The sequence below is a fragment of the Trachypithecus francoisi genome, unplaced genomic scaffold (assembly GCF_009764315.1).
Source record: "Trachypithecus francoisi isolate TF-2019V2 unplaced genomic scaffold, Tfra_2.0 Contig01436, whole genome shotgun sequence".
Classification (NCBI taxonomy): domain Eukaryota; kingdom Metazoa; phylum Chordata; class Mammalia; order Primates; family Cercopithecidae; genus Trachypithecus; species Trachypithecus francoisi.
This window is the reverse complement of record NW_022681430.1, coordinates 2,241,135-2,266,268: the sequence shown is the minus strand read 5'-3', so window position 1 is coordinate 2,266,268 and position 25,134 is coordinate 2,241,135. Positions and strand designations below refer to the sequence as shown.

General features: G+C 47.5%; 1 protein-coding gene across 1 annotated transcript; it reads right to left on the bottom strand.

Moving 5' to 3' along the window:
- Nucleotides 1-491: 491 nt before the first annotated feature.
- On the bottom strand, nucleotides 492-24,182 carry FFAR4 (free fatty acid receptor 4). Its single transcript, XM_033224824.1, has 3 exons — nucleotides 22,955-24,182; nucleotides 14,010-14,138; nucleotides 492-3,334 (listed from the first exon to the last, which is right to left on the bottom strand). Exons 1-3 carry the CDS (start codon nucleotides 23,519-23,521, stop codon nucleotides 2,945-2,947), a joined length of 1,086 nt encoding a protein of 361 aa, XP_033080715.1. The 5' UTR covers nucleotides 23,522-24,182; the 3' UTR covers nucleotides 492-2,944.
- Nucleotides 24,183-25,134: the final 952 nt, after the last annotated feature.

The window sequence follows — 25,134 nt, the reverse complement described above, 5'->3', positions numbered from 1 at the left end:
GCAAGTTGGAAGCTTGCATGGGTGAATGCCAGCAGTTGTGTCCATTGGAATGTACTACCTAAGACTAAGCATGCTCAAAATGGTGGTTCCATCTTCCCTTTTTGCCAGCCATGAGTGCAGTAAGGAGCAGACAAGATGGCCAAGTGGAAAGTCCATTTGCATAATCAGATTTGGGTGGGGTGGCCAGCCTTTCTCCCGCACTATGTAAACGTCACACCTGGTCAAACCAATCTGTGAGCCCTATGTAAATCAGACACCACCTCCTCAAGCCTGCCTATAAAATATGCTGTGGTCCACCACTTTTCCTTTTTCAGATGCTTCTGTCTCACGAGAGAGAGAGCTGCTCTCCTCTCTCCTTTCTTCTGCCTATTAAACATTCTGCTCTTTAACCCACCCACCTATGTCCATGTCCTTAATCCTCTTGGCACAAGATGACAAATCCCTGTTATTTACCCCAGACAGCGATGCCGCTTCAATAAGATAGCCACACATCACTTCCAAAAACAGGTTTAATTGATCAAATCTATTAACTAAAGTGAGCAAAACATCTCTGTTCATTTGTCCTCGAGCTTGTGATTTCCATGAATCTGACTTCAGAAGCAAGTTGCTCCAGACACTGCATAAGCAGTCACTACTGCTGGTGCTGATTTCCTCAGCAACAAAGATTGGTTGAACACCTACTATACGCCAGGCCCTGTGCTGCTGTGCATTCCAGCCACTGGCCCAACCTCCAAGTGGTGGAGTGTCCCTGGGTTCAATCTTTGACTCTGGTTTTCTTTATCTCTCCAAGGGAGGTTTTATAAAACCAGAGGCCTATAAACACCATTTATAACTCCAAACAATGTGCATCTCCAGGCCCAAGCTCCACATTTCTGCATCCAACTGCCTATTCAATTTGGAAGTCTCACTGGGATTTCAAACTTATAAGCTCCAAATGAAACTCTTGGCTCCCCCACCCCTAATCTTTGCCCAGGCTCCCCCATTTTTGTTGCCTGCTTCACCATCCAACTCATGACAGGCTAAAAAACCAGGGTATTCCCCTTGAACCCTCTCTTTCCCTCACATTCTATCAATTCCATCCTTTCCATCAAGAAATCATCTTTGTTTTACCTTCCCAAAGTATATTTACAAGTCATTTCTCACAATCCCTCCCTAATGCCACTCACCTCCAAGGTCCCATCCCCTTGTTCCACTTCAGCAGCTGCCCAGCTGGTCTCCATTTTCACTCATGCTCCTCAGAGTCTATTCCCTGCAAGGCAGCCAGGGTAATCTTTGCACACATTCATCAGGTCACGTCAGTCTCCAGTTGCAAACCTCCAGGGGCTTGGAGCACAGAATAAACTCCTAGGCCGTATGCAATCTAGCCCTGCAATTTCTCTGGCCTCAACTGACAGGCCCCAGCTGGGTACCCCTCATCTCAGCATTAGTGCAGAGGAGGCTCCATCAATAGTCGGCTTACACCATTCTCCCTGCAAGCGTGTCAGCCTCCTTGCACTGACATCTCTTCTGTGTCCCTTCCCCCTATTCACACAGGTGGCCCTTTCTTGTCGCTTACCTTTTGATCCAAATGTTACTCCTCAGAAAGGTCTTCTTAGGCCCCTCCCCACCTGATCTAAGTTCCCATCACTGCCATAGCCCCCGTCCCATTTTCTTCACAGTGCTTATTCACTCTGTGATGCTGTGCTATTTATTGATTTGTAGCCAGGTGTGGCAGCTCATGCCTATAATCCCAGCTACTTGGGAGGCTGAGGCGGGAGGACTGCTTGAGCCAAGGCATTTGAGGTTTCAGGGAGCCGTGATTGTGCCATCGCACACCAGCCTGGGCATTGGAGCAAGACCCTCATCTCAAATATATCTATATATCTGTATATAGATATAATTTATTGACTTTTATTTAGTTTTTCTATCCCTGACTTAAAGGTAAGCTCCCTGAGAGAGGGCCATGGCTGTCTGGTTCACCACTGAATTCCCAGCACAAAGAACACTGTCTGCCATGGCTGGTGCTTAAGCGGCATCTCTGCTGGATGGACCAGGAGTAAACCACTCCATGAACTCACTCTCAAACATTTCAGAGTCTTCCTACTTTCTCTCTGATTTCATGACACTGATTCTCTTAAAAGAGCCCATGGCATTTTTTATAAATGAAAAAAAAAAAATTAAGTCACCCTTAACTGTTCCTTGGAAATTCTTCAATTGCTCTTGACATCAGTGAATGATCCTAAAGTTTTGTGAGCACAAGGTAGGGCACAGGGTGGCTGTGACCCTTCAGAGAAGAAATCGGCATCCTGAATCAGTTCTAAGACTCACTTCAGAAACCACTATGGTGTGGCTTTATATGTAGGAGATGTGATTGCTGAACAGTCATAAATAAATATTTATTAAATTCGATCATATCACAAACACACTAAAAAAGTTCACATTTAAAAGGAACCCATAAGAAATCCTTTTTTTTTTTTTAACGATGGAGTTTCACTCTTGTTGCCCTGGTTGGAGTGCAATGGCAAGATCTCGGCTCACTGCAACCTCTGCCTGCCAGGTTCAAGCGATTCTCCTGGTTCAGCCTCCCAAGTAGCTGGGATTACAGGTGCCCACCACCACTCCCAGCTAATTTTTTTTTTTATTTTTAGTAGAGACAGGGGTCTCAACATGTTGGTCAGGTTGGTCTCGAACTCCTGACCTCATGTGATCCACCCATCTCAGCCTCCCAAAGTTCTGGGATTATAGGCATGAACCATCACACCTAGACAACAGATCTTTTATAAAGGGAAAATATTGCAAAACTGGATGATCACCCCTTAATTTGCCCATGCTGTGGATGTGTATTTGCATAGGTTCATTTTCTTAAAGCAGGGTACGCCGATGGAGGGTACTGGAAACGAACTCTGTTTAAAAGCATGCCACAGCTCACCAGGTGTGAGAAACTCTGCCTATAAAGAAAAACTAATCAGCCAGAGATAACTGACAAGTCATTTCTTTTGACAGATGTGTCTGTTAAAATGGCTCCCTTTTCTGGGAACCAGAAGCAGCAAAATATTTTCTTCCACTCATTCCTGCACAGTGTCATGTTGTAGAGGATGGGGTTTAGGGCTGAATTAGCAAATGTGAAGGCCACCACCCAGAAGAAGAGGGACGGCCAGATGACCAGGTCTTGATTGAAGTTTTGGATCAGGATGAGGAGGATGGTGATGATGATGGGGCTCCACATGATGAAGAAGGAGACCATGAGCAGGAAGAGGGTGCGGAACAGCCGGAAGTCCTGCTGGGACACGCGGATCTGGTGGCTCTCCGAGTAGGCCAGGCTTACTGTGAGCCTCTTCCTTGATGCCTTTGTGATCTGTGGAAAACCAAAACAGGACTGGAGCCACAGGTGACTGAGGGTTGTTGGGGGGTTTGAGTTAGGGGCCCAGGAGGTGGAATCTGCTATCCCCAAGGCACTGAGGCTGTGTGCCTCTGGGACTTTGCATGCCCAAGCTTAGGATGTGCTGGAGAAACGGGACCCCTGGCTGGACTCCTGAGAAATAAAGCAGAAAATCACCTATCTCGTAAACAGAGTTATGAGGGGAAGTGAAAAGCCTGAATTGGGTGGTCTAGAAGAGGGACATTTTCCCTGTTATTTTTTTAAAAGAGGTGACTCTTTAATTATTTGCAAGCACAATGTGCTCAGGGTACAAACTCAGACAATGCTATACTGATGGGGAGCAAATGAAGAACATCAGATCTCCGGCCTTCTGTGCCCTCCATTTCCACCCTGAGAGGTGACCGACATAAGTACTTTCCCATATGGCCTTCTGGAAATGCACCACCACCACACAAAATATTCCTGGCTGTGGGATTGCAGGCATCTGCTCTTCCGCTGGTACACAGACGGGCCCACACCACGCACCACACTCTGGGCCTTGCTCCTTTTTCACCTAGCAATATATCATGGCGCTCGGGCCACATCTGCACAGAGAAGGCACCTTATCCTTGTTATCTTCTATAAATGGTGGTTGCGATTTATTCATCCCCTATTGAGGAGTATTTTATTTCTTTGGCCTTGTTTGGGGAGGTAGCAGCTGAAGTAGCAGTATGCATACTCTTCCTCTCTCCCTTTATTAGTCCGTTCTCATGCTGCTATAAGGACATACCCAAGACTGGATAATTTATAAAGGAAAGAGGTTTAATTGACTCATAGTTCTGCGGGGCTAGGGAGGCCTCAGGAAACTTACAATCATGGCAGAAGGGGAAGCAAATGTGTCCTTTTCCACATGGTGGCAGGAAGGAGAAGAATGAGAACCAAGCGAATGGGGAAGACCTTTGTAAAACCATCAGATTTCGTGCGAACTTACTACCACGAGAGCAGCTTGGGGGCAACCATGCCCATGATTCAGTTACATCCCACCGGGTTCCTCCTGTGACATATGGGGATTACGGGAACTACAATTCAAGATGAGATTTGGGTGGGGGCACAGTCAAACCATATCACTCCCCTACAGGTTGTTGAGTGGCAGATGGCATACTAGTGTGGCAGGCCAGGCAGAAGAGGGCACTGGACCTCAACCTAGGTTCCTTTCCTTTTGCAGGAGCAGGAGAAAATGGATCCTAGTCTTGCCTACAGGCCCCGGAGTCAGGGGGTAAGGAAGGATGATGTGATCAGAGGCTGCTCATTTGCTGGAGCAGCTGCTGTCAGGAGCCAATCTGAAAGTGAAGCTGAGTATGTGGGAAGGGTCTTCCCATACCTGGTGGGAGTGGGTGTGGGAAGGGCCTGCCCAGGGGTTGGAGTGGGTGCTGCTTGGGAATGATCCCCTCAACAGCAGGGCCTGTTGGCACCACCACCAGACACAGGGAAATCAGAGGCAATGACCAACAGAGGGGGCAACCACCTCATATGGGCAATCATGCAAGTTCCTTGTCCTTGTGGGAGACCAGACCACTGGCAGGGCAGCCCATCCTCCTTCTCTGTCCGCCTCCCAGTTCCAGTACCACAAACCCACATCCTATGCCTCGGGCAGGGGAAGCTTTGAACTGACTGTGAGACTGACATTGTAAACAACCAAAAAGTGACTGGAAAGCTCTGTAAATCAGACACAGGTGTCCTTAAAGGTGCCCCTGCCCCAGCAAGACAGAGGAGCTGGTCAGAGCACTGCTGGTGATATTTGTGGAAAATGACCATTTTATATTTGTGTCCCCTGTTGAGAGGTGGCAACTGGTGGAATGAGCCTCCTCATGCATATCCTTGCACACCTAGGTGAGCATGTCGGTAGAATAGATTCCTACCAAGTGGAGCTGCTGGGACCTCTAATATTTTGTATTAATGAGCAGGGCTGGCAGTGAAGCAGAGGCATGGCAGGCAATGAAGGCAGCCCTGGTCATGTGGGCTTAGAAGGGGATTCTGGACTCTTCTTTCAGGAGATCCTACAGGTGTCCCCCAAGACTCTGAATCTCAAGATGGGGAGTAATTAGAAGGTAATTAACATCATTCACAGTTCAGGCCAGTTTAACTGCAAGATCGGAATGGCTGAAAATATTCCCATTAGAACACTTGTAACTAGGCCGGGCATGGTGGCTCATGCCTGGAATCCCAGCACTTTGGGAGGCCGAGGCAGGCAGATCACTTGAGGTCAGGGGTTCAAGACAACCCTGGCAACATGGTGAAACCCTGTCTCTACTACAAATACCAAAAAATGAGCTGGGTGTGGTGGTGGGCGCCTGTAATCCCAACTACTCAGGAGGCTGAAGCATGAGAATCGCTTGAACCCAGGAGGTGGAGGTTGCAGTGAGTCGAGATTGCGCCACTGCACTCCAGCATGGGTGACAGAGTGAGGCCCTGTCTCAAAAAAAAAAAAAAAAAAAACCTTGTAACTAGCTAATTAAAGGATAGTTGTTTGTTTTATGATTCAATGTGGCTGCTTGCTCTGTGTAGGAGTTTAGGTCCACCTGTTGATGGTGGAGACCAGGGCAACAGATGCTGAGTGAACAGCCTCACAGTCATACAGACCTCTAGCCTTACTGAGGGCTTCCATGTGACCGGCACTGTGCCGCACATTTACTTCTCAATTGTCACATTTAATCTTCACACCTACTCTTTAGATTTGCACTATCATTGTTCCCACTTCCCAGATGAGGAAATTGAATTTCAAGAACTTTAAGAAGCGTGTGGAAGGTCACTCCACTGATAATACAGGATCAGAGCCCCCATCTCTGAAAATCTAGCTCAGTGGGATTAAATATGAGACAAATCACAAAAGGCTCAAAAGGGATGGCCACACTATTCAGCCCTCCCCTCCCCTCGATGGCTCTGCAAGGTGAAGGTTGCTCAGGAGACACAGGGCACCACCTCGGGCTCAAATGCTGGAGGCTGTATTGGCACATCCAAGTCTGGAAATCACTATGTAGAATCAAAATTAGAACTTGTGTTCAGGTGAAACCTGGTTAATCTCAGGAACCTGCCTTGGCTGTTAGATCTAGGAGACTATCAGCTGGGCAGGGTGTCAGGTGGGCGGGCTGCGGAGGAACTGGCACCGCCTCTGAGTAGGGGTGTCACTCGAGGCCTAAGCACAGGCTGGGGACCCACAAGGGCTGATTCTGATGGCAGCTTCATCCCTCTTGCTACCCACACCATCCTAAGAAGGGCAACGATGTACTCAGGGTCCCTGGTGTAGTGCCACAAAAATACCTTTTGATGAGCGATGTTGATGAAGGCTCACATTTATGGAGCACCTGCTATGTGCCAGGCCCTTACCTACCACTTAGTTTACCTTTTTAAATTCTCCCAACAATTCTGTGACATATGTACTGTGATGATCCCCATTTTACAAATGAGGAAGCTGAGGCTCAAAGAGCTTAAAAAACTTGCCCACCAGTACTCAGCTAAGAAGTTGCAGAGGTAGACTGCCAACTTGGCAGCCTGACGCCAGCCCATTCTCTCTATCATAAACTAGTTCTTTCCCACTCTCTAGTATCTCTGCCTATGGGAATCCTTCTGCCCAGCCTTTAACTCCAAACGCTAATGCCAGGAACTCTGAGAAGGATTCCTGTTTCATCTCCCGCCTGGCATCCTGCAGCATTGTGTTTCAGGCACTCATGTGACACTTGCCACGTACACATATGTGGTAGATGTCCAGGCATCCTTCTTACCTCTGACCCGAATACGGTTTGGATCTGTGTCCCTACCCAAATCTTATCTTGAATTGTAATTCCCGTAATCCCCACATGTGGAGGGAGGGACCAGGTGAGAGGTGTTAGGATCATGGGGGCAGTTTCCCCCACGCTGTTCTTGTGCTAGTGAATGAGTTCTCATGAGGTCTGATGGTTTTATAAGAGTTTTCCCTGCTCCTGTTCACTCTCTTCTCTCTCCTGCCATTATGAAAAGAAGGTCCTTGCTTCCCCTTCTGCTATGATTGCAAGTTTCCTGAGGTCTCCCCAGCCATGTGGAACTGAGTCAACTAAAGCTGTACATTTTCTGTATAAATTACCCAGTCTCAGGCAGTTCTTTAAAGCAGTGTGAGAACAGATGAACACAGACCCCCCACCAGACTGCTGGTTCCTTGGGGGATGGGAGCTGAAGCAAGGCATGCCTGTGTCTTCTGCAGCCCAGAGCCCTAGCAGGAGCCTGACAATGGCTGTGGGTGACAGACAAACAAAGTGGGCTGACTCATGGGCCAAGTGCAAAAGTGGATGGGTTTTTTTTTTAATTATTTATTTATTTATTTATTTATTTTTGAGACAGAGTTTCATTCTTGTTGCCCAGGTTGGAGAGCAATGGCGGGATCTCGGCTCACCACAACCTCCACCTCTCAGTTCAAGCAATTCTCCTGCCTCAGCCTCCCAAGCAGCTGGGATTACAGGCATGCACCACCACACCTGGCTAATTTTGTATTTTTAGTAGAGATGGAGTTTCTCCATGTTGGTCAGGCTGGTCTTGACCTCCCGACCTCAGGTGATTCATCTGCCTCGTCCTCCCAAAGTGCTAGAGTTACAGGCGTGAGCCACCGCGCCCGGCCTGGATCTTTTTTAGCACTGACAGATGCTACTGTCGCCTTCTCTCCACAGTTCCCACCACTGGTAGGGGGTGAGGAAGAAAATGGGGCTCTGTAACCGAATGTGGCTCCTCTCCTCCTCCTCTCGCCATGCTAGATGTCAAGGATAGTTAACATTGATCCAGGATTGCAAATGTCTCCTGCACTGGGCAGAAAGCTTGATGTGCTTTTGGATTAAACTAAATGCTCAATTAACTTTCAAGGATTAATCCTAATCCTCAGAACAAGCCTCTGGGATAGGTTCTGTGGTTGCCGCAGTTTTGGAACTAAGAGGCCCTGAGAAGACAATTGACTTGCTTGAGGCCTCATAGTCAAGTAGGGGAGTGTACCCCATGCCAGGTGCCAGTGCTCTTCTCCGCTGAGGCACAGCACCTCAACAGAGGTGGACAGCTTCTGGAGAATGTGGTACACGGCCACTGGGTACATGATTAAATGCAAACGCTGGGGGCCCCTTCAGACATTCGGATTGTGTGGAGCTGGGTGGGGCCCAGAAATCTGCAAGTTTCCTAAACTCCCCAGGTGATTCTTGACCACTAAAGTGTTGCAGCTGCTCATCTAGGACAACAGGCTCAGTCTCAAGTTCCCCCCAGTCCTTTGAAGAGAGACCTTTTGGAGACTCACTGCCTCCACACTCACATGAGCTTCTGAAGACCGTGGGGGAGCCGCCACCCCACCTCACACCCTTCTGCCACCCCATGCCAGCAGACCACTGCTGCCAACATGTGGGGATGGGTAGAGGGTGTTCCTACTGACAACGTTGGGCTCCTGAAGGTTGAGTCTCCTCTGGGGGCTGCTTGGTCAATCAACAGCCTCCCGTTTAGAATCACTGGACAGAAGATTTCATCTTTCCAGAGATTCCACCTCCCTTTTCGTGACCAGCATGCAGGCCCCCAAAGCTGGGGAATGCAGGTCAGGCGTGGAGAAAGGGCTTTGTGTTCACTGTCTAACACCTCGCGTTCTGCGGAAACAGATTTTGTTTCTCAGTTAAGCCCTGAGACAGGCTGAGGGTTTTCCATCTGCAAGCCATAGACTCACTTATTCGACAAATATTTATAAGCTCCTGCTATGTGAAGCACTCATAGGTGCTGGACACACAGCAATAAGCAAGGCAGCTCCGCCCACGCTGCTCTTCCATTCTGGTGCGTATGTGGGCAATGAGAGGGGGATCAATAAACATCTACTGTTACAAAAGGGTAGAGGCATCTCAGTTGCCATGGCAACAGTTGCTGGGCAGTGACGTCAAGCCAGCCCCAAACAGTGGTTACAACCTGATCTGAAGGCACTTAGGAGTTGCTGGGAGGTTTATTCCCTTGGGAAAACTGTCGATTGGAAAAATTCACTGAAGATGTATGGCATGTCTGAGTAACAAGGAAAGAGGAAGCAGGGAGGGCAGAAGGGTGAATAAGGCCACTGCCTCAAGCACATGAAGCAGCCCCTGAAGGGTGGGCAGTAGGGAAAGAGCCAGGGCAAAGCCTGCTTTGAATTCTTGTCCAGGTCAGAACCAGGAAGGAAGGTGGAGACTTTAGAGCAGGGTTTCCAAAAAGGCATTCCATGGAGCACCAGCGCAGACAGATGCTCTGTGGAGAAAAGGGGGTTCTGTAGTCACGTTTAGCAATGATACCTATTCTATTACTGTGTGGGAGATCCTCAAAGTATATTGGCATAATAAACATTCTGAGAAGTCCTGCAGCAAAGAATCCCATCTAGCCTATGCCAGCATTTTCCAAACTCTTTCTAACACCTAACATTCCCATGGCACTCTACAGAACATTCTAGAAGACATACTGCTTTAGAACAATAGAAGACCAGGGTGATGTGAAAAAGAGACACTTCTCAAGCCTGGAGATGAGACCTGGGTTACAGGAACTAGTGACAGGTGAGAAGTGGGACTGGAAGGGCTGTAGTTATGTATCCCATGGCTTCAAACAATTTGTGAATTGTCTGTTATTACGCCTAATTAACATTGATGTTCAAATGATTTTAGAGAGTTATGTAAAACCAAGCTTCACAGAAAAAGCTTGTACAGAAAAGCTGACTCAGTATCTCTGAGTTAAGTATATCTTCACAGAGGAGGAGCTGCAAACTGAGGCCCTGCCCAGACACTCCATCCACCTGGTATAGCTTGCCTGCTTCCAAGTTATCAGCCTGGCAAACTCATGGTACCAAGTGAAGACAAATGTCATAGTCCTCCTGGGAAATGGGCAATAGTGAATCTTGCTAATAAGGTGGAAAGTAATTTTTAAGTGATATTTGGATTAAAATTGTGATTTTTAAAACATTATTATGTCTGCTCTTTCATTTTATTGTGTTAATCCACTGAGGCATATTTGGCTCCTGCAGAAAGTGAGGATCACATTACTTAAGTGACTTGCCCAAGGTCGCACAGTGATACAGCCTAGATTAGAATTCCTGTCTTAGGACTCTCTGTTCAGTGATTTTCCCACTGTCCAAGAGACTACCCTATAGACCCTTTCAATGTGATCCAAGGCTTATGCCTCATTCATTCAACAAATATTTATTGAGCACCTACAGTGAATGAGTCAGGCTCTGATCTAGGCATAGGAATAAAGCAGTGAACAAACCAAAACCTCTGCTCTCATGGAGCTTGTGTTGTAGTGGGCAAGATAGATGACTGTCATAAATGGAATATGACAGGTGTAGTAAGTGTTTGAAGAGAAATAAATCAGGATAAGGAATTGGAGATTGATGGGGAGACTTTTTGCTGAAGAGCTTTTTGAGTAAAGACTAAATGAAGTGGGGAAGTGGCCCATGCAGAAATCTGGAGAAGAGAGATCCAGGAGAACAAGTGGCAGGTGCAAAGGCCCTGGGACAGAAGTGCACAGTACAGCCTCAAGGCCAATGTGGACACAAGGGAGGGTGAAATATGAAGGTGAGAAAGGCAGCAGGGCCAGACCACACAGGGCATTAAGGTGAGGATGGTGATAGAATGTAAATTCTATATTTGACCTGTCACTCTGTGACTCAGAGTACCCTTTCACCGCACTGTGAGTCATGACAGCTCTTGCATCCAGGAACTGTTCTGAGGTCTGTGATGGGGAGAAGTGAAGGTTGGCTGTGGGTTTAGACATAAGGTGGTTCAAGAGTAAACTGCTGTTTAGAGGTGGGTTGCTAAGAGGACACCTGCCCCAACTCCTCAGGTCTCATAGAATTTTTCCAGGTAGACCCTGGCCTTGAGAAAAAGATGGGGGTGGGTGGAAAATCATTCCTCCCTCAGCAGGCAGCTGAGAAGCGTGAGGTACGAGTGAAAAGGGGCAGACCACAGCCCTCTTGGCCCCTAAGGAACTCAGGAGTGAGACCTCCAGGAAGGAGACCAAATGCTGCCGCCCCTTCCAGCCAGTCCTGCTCTAGCGGCAATTCCTTGTTCCTGATGTGCTCCATATCTGGGCTGTTGTTTATTCTCTTGCAAATCTTAGCAGCACCTTTTCCCAGCATGCTCTGAGACAAGGGTCGGAAGAGCAGCCCTGCCTAACAAATCACGACCGTCATAATTTATTCATCGCCTGAGACAGGCAGGCATGGCTCTCTCTGTCCCATCAGTAGCATCTCCTACATGCCTTATGACAACTCTACACTGCTGGCAATTATGTTTGCCATTTTGCAGATGAGGAAACTGAGGCCCAGAGATGGTAACTAACCTGGCCAAGGCCACACAGCAAGTAAGTGGCAGATTCAAGACTCAAACCCAGATTGTTAAAATAACACTGTCAAGTCTCTTTGTCTGTCTTCATGGTCTTTTGCTTTTTTTTTTTTTTTTTTCAGACAGAGTCTCACTTTGTTGCCCAGACTGGAGTGCAGTGGCACAATCTCAGCTCACTGCAACCTCCTCCTCCTGGGTTCAAGCGATTCTCCTGCCTCAGCCTCCACAGTAGCTGGGATTACAGACGCCCACCACTACGCCAGGCTGATTTTTGCATTATTAGTAGAGATGGGCTTTCACCATGTTGGCAAGGCTGGCCTTGAACTCCTGACCCCAGGTGATCCGCCGACCTCGGCATCCCAAAGTGCTGATATTACAGTTGTGAGCCACCACACCTGGCCTGTTCTTCTTTCTTATACCCCTTATTCATCCCTTACGTTTGTGTATCATTTAACAGTTTGCAAAGTGTTTGCAAAGTCTCAGTATCTTCCACCTTGTGTTCAGTTTCTCTGCTTTCAATATCAGCACCTTTGTCTCCTCCCTCTTCCCCTTTTATGTCCAAGCTCCTTCTGGATAGAGAATGTGTCTTGCTCGGTTTTAGCCCACCTCCTTTCCCCCAAGCACTGTGCACAGGGCAGACCCTTAACACATGTCTGAGGAATTAATGCATTGGGACTCTAGGGTCAGACTGACTGAATTTAAATGCTGATCGCCACTTACAGGCTGTGTTACCTTGGGTAAGTTACTTAACCTCCCTGTGCCTGGATTTCTTCATCTGTTATTCTTATCAGAATTAAAGAGTTAGTTCCTGGCATAGGATCAACACTATGTAAATATTTGTTAAATAAGTTCTATGTTTATCTTCCTTTTTCTCTCACAAAGTTCTACATTTATCTTCCTTTTCCTCTCATTTTAACTTAATGATAATAGCTAACACTTATATAGCACTATCATATGCCTGGTCCCATCGCAAGCACTGTCCAAACCTTAACTCCAGGCCTGAATCTGCCTCCTGCACTTGAACAAGCCCCAGGCTGGGTGTCACTTTAGTGGCCATTGGGTGGGCAAGAGTCTCATGAGTGACATGGAGGGGCCATCTCCCACAGGACCCAGGGATTAGCAGACCTGGATGGAGGTTGGCCTGGCTATGGGTTCTGAGCATCTAAGAAGGTTACAGACCCTCAACTGCAAAGAAAGGGCCATAAAAGTGACCAGATGGCGAGCAGGCCCTACAGGGCACCACTTCAATGTGCCTACTTGCCAGATGACCCACACAGGAGACACTGTAAAACCAAGATTCAACAACTATAAACCTCCACGAGGGTCCAAGAGCTTTGCAGTAAACCTTCTAAAATGGGCATAAACATGAATGCACCCATGCTGTTTGCCTGGGCAGGCAACTTCCTCACAAATGGGCTGCCTTAAGAGATATAAAACAGGCTGACTCGTCCTTTTTATGTGCCTGTACATATTTGTTTTGAAGGTAGAGATCATTTCCTGTTTCAGTGCACATTTGAAATGGACATTCCCTGAGGGTGGGTGGAGTAGCGACTGGAAGATAATAGGAGGGACTTCTGGTAATATTCCGTTTCTTGACCTGGGAGCTGCTTTCATGAATGCACTCAGTTAGAGCCTATACCTATGTGCTTTTTATATATGTATATAATACTTCAATAAAATGTTTTTAAAAGTATGCATTCTCCAGTATTGCAGTGTTTGCGATGGGGAAACAATGGACACAGCCCAAAAGACCATAAAATAAATGAAGTCACATCTGTAGCCACTAAAAATAATGAGCTAGAGATATAGGAATGATGTAGAAAGATGTTAAGATATAATGTTAAGTGAAAAAAAAGGAGTTACAGAGCAGAGAGTATTATCTCATATCTGAAAAGAACATTGAACAGTGTCAGATAACCATTGGACCATTTTAACCTGCAATTTCATGTGGTTCATCAAATACACACACAGTGTACATGACACATACATAAGCTTATAAGAAAAATAACCTGAAAAAATACATCTTGAGTTGTTAAGAAGGTAGAGCAAGTTTTCAGTTTCTGTGTTATTTACATTTATGTGTCTCTTTCATTTTAATTTAATTTTTTGTAATGACCTGGTATTACTTTAGTGATGAGCAAAAACAGAATCACAAAGATATAACTTAAAAAAAAAAACACCCACTCCTTCCTCAGTGCTGTAGACCTGTGCAGTGAATCAAGATTGAGCTGGCGTGAACTCTTAGGTGTTCTCCGACCCCAAATTCTAAGATTTCAGCAGAAATAACCCCAAGTCTGAGTGAAGTTCAATGGTAGCACTTAAAACAAACATACCTGTAAAATTTTGGAGTAACTGATCACAATGACCAGTCCTGGCACCAAGAAGTTCAAAGTAACAAAAGACACATCCCACGAGATCTCTCCAGCAATGGTGGGCCAAATCAGTGTGCAAATCGAAATTTCCTAGTTACAAAAAGGAAAAGAACATCATATAAATGCTGGCTTCTTATTGGCCTCTGGCTCAGTCTTACTGAGTGAGGGTTTCCTGACACTTACTGGTTGCATTTCCCAGTTACACAACTAGCATGACACTGAACCCCAGAATCCCTCCCACTGCCCACCACAATTCCACTTACAAAGCACTTGCCCCTGAACCTCAGAATAGCCACGACTGTGTTTCCTGTTCTCCAGGGACAGCAGCTGAGCCTCAGGCTTACAGGGTGGTAAGAGTTAGAGTCGGTTCCCAGGTGTGGTCTTTCTATTTCCCTGGGCTGACATGCAAAGGGCTTTTGAGCCTCCTCTTCCAAGCCTGCCATTTTACAACAAAGAAAACTGACCCCTGAAAGGTTACAGAGATTGGAAAGGACATGCTACATAATAAACACATCAAAACACGAACTAGGTTTCCCTGTAGTCACACTGTGTAAGCCGAAGGCCACAGAGTCTGTGCTAAAGCATTAAGTGTTCATGCTGAGGGTGCTCAAGTGTCTAAAGTGTGTCAAGCTGCGTCAACCTGGCCGTCTAGAGCCCCAAGGCAAAGATCAGCCTCCACTCACAGACAGTTCAAGATGTAAAACGAATGGAATATGGCAGAAGAGTGTGAAGGTTCGTGATCTTGCTGCTGTCACTAGGTTGTATTGATTCAAATGTTTAACACTAAGTGCAAGAACTGAAACATATGGAGACCTTACTGAATAGTTACAAATAGCTTCTGCAACAATTTCATCCAATGAATAAATAGGCCAGTGAAAACAGACATATATCTGTGTGTGTGTGTGTGTGTGTGTGTATACTAACTCCCCGCATATAAAATTCCTATGCCCAATTGACTACAGAAACAAAACTGTTTAGAAAACAAGTGGCCCTAACACATGCATACAGAACAGATTTTTAAGAGCACATGCTGTGTAAAAAGACCACGTTATCAATTTTGAAGGGCCAAGGCATCTTAACCAATGTCTAGGAGTAGCATTATCATCCAAAATACCATTCATTCATTCATTCACTTGACCAATATTCATTGAATGCTCTACTAGGCCAAAAGCAGAGAATTTTTAACAGTGAATCAAGACTGGGCTGGTGTGAACACATGGTAGGGGGAAGTTTATTAAAGCTTCACACGTTTTGGTAATTGGAAAGAAACCTGCTTTTTTTTGAGACAGAGTCTCGCTTTGTTGCCAGTCTGGAGGTCTGGAGTGCAGTGGCGTGATCTTGGCTCACTGCAACCTCCGCCTCCCAGATTCAAACAATTCTCCTGCCTTGCCTCAGCCTCCCGAGTAGCTGGGACCACAGGCGTGCACCACCATGACCAGCTAAATTTTTTTTGTATTTTTTAGTAGACAAGGGGTTTCACCATGTTAGCCAGAATGGTCTCAATTTCCTGACCTTGTGATCTACCTGCCTTGGCCTCCCAAAGTGCTGTGATTACAGACATGAGCCACCAGCCCCGGCCAGAAACCTGTTTCTTTCAAGGATCTTCTGATTACTAGCAGTGAGGCTACCACTGCTCTCTAGAACACCCACACCACCCTCTTTTGTATTCAGGCTTCTGCCCACTATGGACCCCTTGTTCCAAGACAGCAGTAGCAATACATATGAGCAGATACGCTAAAGCACCAATCGAAAGAAATGGATTCCAGTCCTGAATGTGATTTGGTTTCTAATTCCTGTTCCTGTGATGGAAACATTTTAAGGGACAGTAGAAAAACAGAGGACGCCCAGAAGCTTTTCTTAAGACCCCCAACTCTTTCCAAAAGCCTTTTCCAGAATGTCTGCCAAAATCTCTCCAGGGTTAGCAAGACTTTTGTGGAGGATATAATGATAGAGCAAGGTGTTCTCTCTACAGTAGGAATGAAAGAAAAAAAGCAGGTCCCTAAACCATGTGCTTCTCTGATCCCAGTGTGTTGAAGAGAACGTATATGTGTGAATGAGTATATAGCCATCCAACATACACACTGTTTTTCACATACACTCACATGCTTGCATGCACAGAAAAAAACATGGACGGATACAATCCAGAAAGTGAAGTGTCTATTTCTAGGCAGGACTCTCAAATTGTTTTTATTTTTGTGGCTTATCTGAATTTCCTAATTTCCCATGATGTGCCTGTATTACTTTTATAAAAGAAAAAAAGTTGATTTATAAGTGAAATGATGATCAAACATGAAACACAGACCACCATGATAGTTCTGCCAACTTTACTAGCTATTTTTCTACAGAGACAATGAACCTGTCCCAGGAAGCTCCCAAATTCCGTGACTTTAATAAAGACATTCTCTCACCTTTTGATTTGTGGCTATTGCTCAGGGCAGGAAGTGTGATAAGGAAGTAAGATAAGAACTCTGCCCAACACCCTCACACATGAACTAAGAGGCAGTGCAACTGACTCAGGGGCCTAAATGATGGATTGGTATGTTCTTTAGAAGGTTTTATATGTTACTGTTGACTAAATGCACTGTCTGGTCTCATTAAAAAATAAAATAACAGGTGCCACGCCCACAGAGATCCAAGTTGTTGTCATACGTTGGTTTCTGTGGGAAAATCCATTTGGTTTAAGTCGTTTTGATTCTAGATATTCTCCCGCAGGCTGTGACATGTAGAGGAGTTAGGCAGTGTGTCAAGTCTGTAAGGTAGGGGTGTGAGTCTTATCATAGTCTCTGTACTTTTTCTGCACATGTGAAATGTCTCCTGATTTTAAAAAGGGAACTTGGAAAACAAAAGTGGTAGCTCTGCCTTGTTACTGAGTTACAGAAGCGGAATTGGCAGAGTCAACAATAGTCTTCTTTAATTCATTTGCTCAACCACCCGACTCCAGACATGGTGGCTGACCACAGCGAAGCCATGGTGAGGAAGAGCAAGGCGCTGGCCCTATCCTCCAGCAGTGAGGGACGCAGAGAAGCACTAGGACACTTCAGGACAGGACAAGCAGCTGGAAGTGCCCAGAGAGCCTCAGGGGACCAGAGAGGGCAGAGCCACCCAGGAGGGATTGTTTCTGCTATGCCTGGAAGGACCACAGCCAGGGGCATAGGGAGGCCGGAGCTCAGGTGTCAGACCAGAATTCTGGAATGAAATGGGAGGCCACTCACGGTGAAGGGATAAGTGTGACTTGGATCCCCCAAATGTGTTCTGCCTCATGCCAGTCTCCACTTCTTCCTGGCTATCTCACCCATTTCCATGGCTCCTTTTGCAGATAAAGCTCCAATCTACTCTTTTCAGCTCCGTGCTTTCCTGAACCCCAGACTCACCCAGTAGCCATGAGGACACCTCAGCAGGAGGCCTGGACATCTCAGCAGGAGGCCTCACAGGCACATTAAGCTTTGAAGGTCCCATCCCCAAACCGTTCCACCTGATTCCCGAACTTCCCGAATCAGGGCACAGGGCCGCCATTCTCCAAGCTCCCAGAAACCTGAGCACTGGCCTTCTGCCCACCTCCTCCTCCCCACTCAGAAGGAATCTCTAAGTTCCTCCTTCATCACCATTGACTCACCCACCTATTGCATTTTCACTGACCTGCCCCCAACCCTTACCAAGACCAGGCCATCACCACTAAGTCCAAACCTCCTACCAGGATGACTCTGGCCCTTCTCCCTCTCCTCTGCCAACCCTTCCAGCACTGTCTTTTGCCCCCACTGAACCTCACGCTGTACACATGCGTGGTGAAGAACCCCTTGCAAGTTTCAGCACTCACTGTTCCTTTGGCCTCCATGTGGACTCTCCTCTGCCTGTAACGCCCTCCTGGTCTCCATTCCCTTGCCTGGCTTACTTCCTCTCATCTTCACACTCACTGGGGACACTGCCGTCTCCCAATAGCTTCCTGGACTCCCCACACCCAGCAGAGACCCCTCCACAGCTCTCCACAGCTTGTGCAATCATCCCCTTCCCTGTCTGAAGCCCCCGCTGAAGTGTGCTACTAAGGGTGGGGACCAAGCCTGCCTTTTTCCAGCCAGCATCCCAGCACCTAGAATTCTGACTAATACATATTAGGTGTTCAGGACAAAATTGCCAAACGAGATTTTCTAAAGAGACTCCCCTGGTAGATGGGGACATCTGTCCACAGGCACCGGAAACTCTGACCCTCCCCACACTGGCTGACTTACTTGCAAACACTGCCTATTTGCAGATCAGTTCCAGCTGTTTGTTCCAGCTGTTTGCCTATCAGTCCCTCTGATGATTCTTCCTGCAGTACCTCTGGAGACCCTTGATAAATCCTTGTTCCTATGCCTCACCTCTGCCATCAACATGGAAGACTTCAAGATCATTTTAAGAACCTAGGAGTCCTAGTTGGATATTTCCTCTTCTATCAGCTACCCAGCAAAAAAGAGAGAAAATATCAACGCAACAGATGCTTCCTTTCTTATATTTTAAAAGTATTCTCTAATGGTAACGAAGGCAAGCAAACTGTGTTTGTTTTCTCAGGCAATCCACACTCGGCAGAGACACGTGAACGTTCACATGACTAGCCTGGTATTAAATTAGGGTAGGGTGGGGCAGTGGGATCAAGTGCCCCAAGGAAGTATAAACCCAAGGGTGATGGCATCCAGAGGGACCCAAAAGAGTGGGGCTACATTCTGGTTCCATCTTTTGCCATTCTGTGACTTCAGAGATTTCCTCTTTTAGAATAAACAAAAGAATATGGGGTGGGGTGACTGTGAGGACCACATTAGGCCAGAATCTAGGACCATCTGTGTGCTTCTTCTTGAAGAGAAGGAGGCGGATTTACATGATTTGTGGCAGGGGCAAGAGGGGAAGGGTGCTCGGTAAATGTTTGCAGAATGAATGGGCAGCACATCCTGGCCAGGATAGACAGTCTTCTCCACCTGCGGATGTGGGTCACCACCCAGCGAGGGCCACAGCACACACAGGCTGGAATCCTGTTGAAGCAGAGTGAGCTGACCTGGCTGAGATGTCAATGTTGCTAGGATGTGTCCACCCTCTTTAAATGGCAATCTGTTATTTTACAGCAATCAGAAGAATTATACTGTTTGAAGGATGTTTAAAATGTTTATGCTCAAAGATAAGGAAACTAATAATGGCTAGCAATTCTTATGCACTTAACTGTGTATGCACCAGGTGTTGGCCCATTTACAGAACATGAGTGCCCGTGAGCATCCAGTAAGGTTGGTTGATACGATAATTATGCCCATTTTGCAGAAGAGGAAAGTGAGGTACTGAGAGGTTAGACAGCTTGGATTCTGTCACAAAGCTCCCGAATGGCCGAGATGGGATTTAAACAGAACGTTTGACTCCAAAGTCCACTCCACATACCAAGTTGTCTCACATTTCTAGGATGTTTATCCCCTCATCTTCTCTTCAGAGGAGTTTTAGAGTCTGATTACCATGAACTACTGGGCACCCATAGCCCACATGGATGAGAGATTGAGTTTCTGTTTCAGGGGGGGTCGGAGAAGCTCTAAAGGGGCAGTTTCCTTGGCCAACGCTCCTTGAGGGGAGAGAGCCAGCATCTGCTTAGGCTTGGTTGATTCTCTCAGTGTGTGGTTTGGGTTAGGAAAATATCCCCCATCCAAAACATCCATATTTAGTCTCCAAGTGGGATGGGGCAGGCAGAATCCACAAGCAGAAAGCTGGGAATATGGCGATTGAGAAAACAAGCCTTTGCTAATTTTAAATGTGAGACCCAGTCAGTCTAGACCAGATCCTCCTGTTGCTTTTTTTTTTTTAATGACTACACTCCTCCTTTATTTTCTCTCATTCTTTTCAACTTATTTCTTCAACTGCTGAACCTATAAAATGGGATGTTTCCTATGTGTTCAGGCAGCAACCCTTAAGAAACTGGGGTTTTTCTGTTTGTTGGGTTCCTGGGCAGGTAGGTGTGAAAGTGTGTGTGTGTGTGTGTGAGAGAGAGAGAGAGACAGAAAGAAAGAGATGGGGTGGATGCGGCAGACAGATAGGAAAGAAGACAAAGAAGATGGAGAGCCAGAAAAGATTGTCTCATTTTTTAAAATTTTTTTAATTTTTTTTTTTTTTTTTGAGATTGAGTCTTGCTTTGCTAGCCAGGCTGGAGTGCAGTGGTACCATCTCAGCTCACTGCAACCTCCACCTTCTGGGTTCAAGCAATTCTCATGCCTCAGCCTCCCTTGTACCTGGGACTACAGGTGTATACCACCAAACCCAGCTAATTTTTGTATTTTTGGTAGAGACGGGGTTTCACCACGTTGGCCAGGCTTGTCTCCAATTCCTGACCTCAAGTGATCCGCCCGTCTCAGCCTCCCAAAGTGCTGGGATTACAGGTGTGAGCCACCGTGCCCAGGGATTTTTTTTTTTTTTAAATTTCAAGCTTTCCCACCTCACCTCTACTAATTTCAGTGAGTAGGGCTCCTGTGGGTAACTAACTCACCTGGCCCCCAGTGCACACCACAGGTTCATTCTCTCCCAGTGGCTTTGCCCAAATCCCTCTCCAAAGGCTCTTAAAACCAAGGAAGTATTTCAACATTAAAATAAGGGAGGTCTATGTGCCCAGGCATCACAACACAGACCTCCACGGAAGCACCTTGCAGCACAACTGTGACCACTCTGGAAGCACCACAGAGGGCTCTAACCACACCCCGATTCCTTAACAGGGGTACAGTACTAAGTGGCCAAGACACGGAAGGCCCTCGCCTATGCCAAGGCCTTCTCACCCAAACAGTTGCCTGTGTCCCTGTCAGCACACAATTTTAGTCTGGGCTTTGGCTGGGAAGTGACAAGAGTCTTATTTTTTAATGTCATTTGCCAATTAATTAGGATTATACTTGAAATCATTGAAAAAAGGGAGAGGCACAAAATACATGTCAGAAAACTTAAGATACCTTCAAGATACATTCTACCTGGTCTTTCATTCCCTGAACATCATTTTCTCCCATAAGAAAGAAAATGAGGTGAAATACCTCAAGTTCTGTGAGAAATATACAAGTACTGTAACTCGTTGAGAGAATAACACATTAAAAAAAAAAAAAAATCAAAGAAACTGATGGCAGAAGCCCAGCCCCCACCTGATCCATGCTTTTAGAGGCATCTGCGTGGCCCACCTTGATTCTCAGGTTTGTGTGGGCTAAGAACAAGCCTGCCCACTAAGCCACAGCCCGTGGTCTGCCTATAAATGGCACCCACCTGTTCAGCTAATCCTGGCTTCTCTGGGCCCCACTTGAGTGGACATGGCCACAAGCTTGCATGTTATTTGATCAAGTGCCACAGTCTTAATGGGGCTCCTGCCTGTTAGTCATTCAAGGCCATAAACAAACAAACACCTCACAATGTATTCCACACAAGCATTAGAAACAAGTATTTTAAGTTTATGTTAAAAAAAAAAAAAAAACTCGCACAGGATATGGGAGGCAGACTCCATCCATCCTACCCCATCCCCCATAAAGGGCTGTATGAGAGACTGGTCTGGGAAAACCCCCAGAGAAGCACCACCTCTCCGTTCCAGGCTCTGTAGGGTCACACACCCAGGGGGTGTCCCTGGTGGGCTGTGTGTATCTCCATAACCGAGCCTTCCCCTGGTACCATGTAATTTCTCCCTCCCTACTCCCCTCTCTGACCACTTAGAAGGTCCCTCTTTGGGACTGTGATTCCTGTTTGTGTCACGATTACTCAGGACACCCCATACTCACTCCTACGTGGAGAGGGAGCTTAAGGGTAGGAGATTCCGGGCCGAAAAACCAGTGACCCCGGTAGGGAAGGGAAGGCCAAGAACCAGCCACCGGCAGACGCTCCTGGAGGCTGAGCCCCCAGCGCACAGACCTAGGTCCTTTCCCTCTCTCTCTCCGCGAAGCACGGAGAACCAAACACACTAGGAAGACAGCCAGACAGCGGCCGCTGTCCTTCACCGTGACTCCGCGTCTAAGTCTACTCTCCCGGGTGGATCTGGGCGCACGAACCCTGCAACCACGGGACAAAGCGGCAAGAGTAAAAGACCCGAGCTCGTGATTCCGGACCGCGGGATTCGAGGGAACCCGAGCCAATGTCCTGTACTATGCATAGAACCTTATTCAGATCATGGTCACTCCCACCCACCCACCGCCCCCCGCCCCCATGACCTAATAATGACAACTATGGACCCGCTACGCAAAACAAAGCTCGTCGGCCCAGCCTTTGTAATCTGCACATTTAAGGAGCCCAGGACACCTTGAAGGTCTAGTGTAATCCTTCCGTTTTGCAGCTGAAAAATACTGAAGACCCCGGAAGGGAATTCCGTCACAAGTCCCCTAAAGACAGCATTGCATCTGGGGTCCCTAGGTCACACGCGCTTGCCCATGCGCTTTCAAAGCAGGACCATAACCCAACCCTGGACAGGAGCTCAACTCCTCCTTGAATTACGGGTAAACTGGAAGGAGCCCAACTCCTCCTCGAATTACGGGTAAAATACTCTGGGCAAGTTATTATACACTTTGGTGTACCTCTGCTTCTCATCTGTGAAATGGGCCTGATAATAGTATTGTAACACCTGGCGAGGAATCATGATTCAATACAAAGTGATTGGCCACCCTACACCCCCAAAGTTCCGTCTCGCTCCTAAACTACTCGTTAATTAACCTCGGAACAGTCATTGCATTTCGCAAGAATTTGGGGGACTCCACTTACATCATTTAGGAGGGCGTGTGCACAGCGTTGTAGTGAGATTTAAGAGATTAAACTTCACAGAGATGGGCACAAGGTTTGGCACAACGATTAAGTGCAATAAATGGCTATTGTTGTTGATCATCCTCATCCCAGCTTCCGTCGGGGCCTCGCTTCCCAGCCTGCGCAGGACACCTGCCCGGCACGCACAGAGGGGCGCTCACCTGGTCGGCCCCGGGTAGCCGTTGCGGGACGACTCGGAAGAAGACGCAGAGAGGCAGAGCGGCGACCGCCGAGTAGCCCCAGATGAGTGCCAGCAGCACTGCCCGCGCCCGCCGCCCAGGACCCCGCACGCCGCGCTGCAGGTGCACGATGCACACCATGCGCTCTAGGCTGACCGCGGCCAGCGTGAGCATGGTGACGCTGCCGCTCAGGGTCATCACGTAGAAGAGCAAGTGGCAGGCAACGGGGCCCAGCAGCCATGCCTCGGTCCAGCGCACGGCCAGCACCAGAGGGATCGCACTGATGAAGAGCAGGTCGGCGCAGAAGAGGTTGAGCACCAGGCAGGCTGTCGTGCCGCGGCGTCGTCGGCGCGCCACCAGCACCAGGGCGCACACGTTGCCCAGCAGCGACACTGCAAAGATGAGCGCCAGCACGGTTGTCTCCACTGCGGCCAGCAGTACCCGGTGGTCGCCCTTGACGTCCGAGAAGAAGGAGAAGCGGGTGCGGTTGGCTTGCTCCAGGCTGCGCAAGGGCGCGTCGCCCGCTGCCCGCGCGCATTCAGTGGACATTCCCGGTGCCTGGCGGCCCGCAGCGGTCTGAGAGAGTGCTCATCTGGGAGAAGACTGAGTGCAAAGGCGGGGAAAGAAGGAGGGAGGTGGTTGCGAAATCTCACCTCTGGCCCCCTCCCTTCTGAGGAGCGCTAGCGCTGGGTGCAGGGAGCTGCGCCCGGGGCGCGCGGGAACAAGGAAGTGCCCGACAACACTGGCTGCAAACACCACAGCTGGGCGGGGAGGTGGCGGCCTAGCCGGAAGCCTCGCGCCCTCTGGCCATTTTAAAGTGTACTCAGAAGCCAGAAAACTCACTTAGCGAATTCATCGAGCCCCCGCAGGGCCTGCCCAACCTCCTTCATCCTTCAGGGACGCTGGATGTGCGAAGCCTTTTGTGAACGGATTTAGCTAAAATTGATTTAAAAGTGTCAGAGCTGGCCTTTGGAGATTATTTTGGCCTGTGTCGTTCAGATTTTACTAAAGAAACTCCATGGGTCTGGAGGTAGATCCTAAAGCAACTTGTAATGAGTCCATATTTTTTGTGGGGGAGAGAGGGAGTGGAGATCTTTTATCACTACTTAATAACAGGTCTTTAGGTGGATTATCTACCCCCTCTACCCCAGATTTTTAATCTATAAAATGGGAATAATAATACCCCATTAGGTTATTGTGAGGCTCACCTAGAGTTTGGCACACTTGGCATACAGTAATTACTCATTAAATGTTATCAAATATTATTGTAACTAAAATGCATATATATTTTGCATTCTGAACAATGACACAAAATGCTTTCTTGTTAAAAAGGGTGAGTCCTTCCAAATTTTTTAATACAGTTGCCATCCCAGGAAGACAGATATTTCAAGGCCAGATACACACACAAGCTATTAATGTGCCCCAGGTGCCACAGTCTGAGGAGCACTGGGCAATCCAGTCCTGTTAGAGATAAGGAAACTGAGGCCCAGCCAGAGTGACTTGTCTAAGCTGTCCTCTGGTTAGTAATGAAAGCCAGTCACCTGTCCCCGACCCACACATTTCCATCACACCACTGCAGTCTGGTTTTCTGTAAATGAGGAAGCTGGAGATGGAAAAGTATGCCTGTGGCCTAAGATCCAGTGGCCACTTCCCCAACCAGCCACCCTCCTACCACCCACACCTTCACCCCCTCTCCCATCTGCCATATTACCAGGCCTCTCCCAGTTGCCCATTCTGTCTTCTAATTGTCTTTCTTAAGGTTGGATCTTAAGAAATCTAAGTACTGACTGGGCGCAGTGGCTCATGCCTGTAATCTCAGCACTCTGGGAGACCGAGGTGGGTGGATCACTCAAGGTCAGGGGCTCCAGATCAGCCATGGCCAACATGGTGAAACACTGTCTCTACTAAAAATACAAAAATTAGCTGGGCGTGGTGGTGGGTACCTGTAATCCCAGCTACTTGGGAGGCTGAGGCAGGAGAATTGCTTGAAACCAGGAGGTGGAGGTTGCAGTGAATCAAGATCACACCACTGCACTCCAGCCTGGATGACAGAGCGAGACTCTGTCTCAAAAAAGAAAAGAAAAGAAAAGAAAAGAAACCTAAGTACTTCAGGCTGGTTGCATCAGTCGCAAGTACTGTCTGGGGAGGGGGTCCATTTGTGT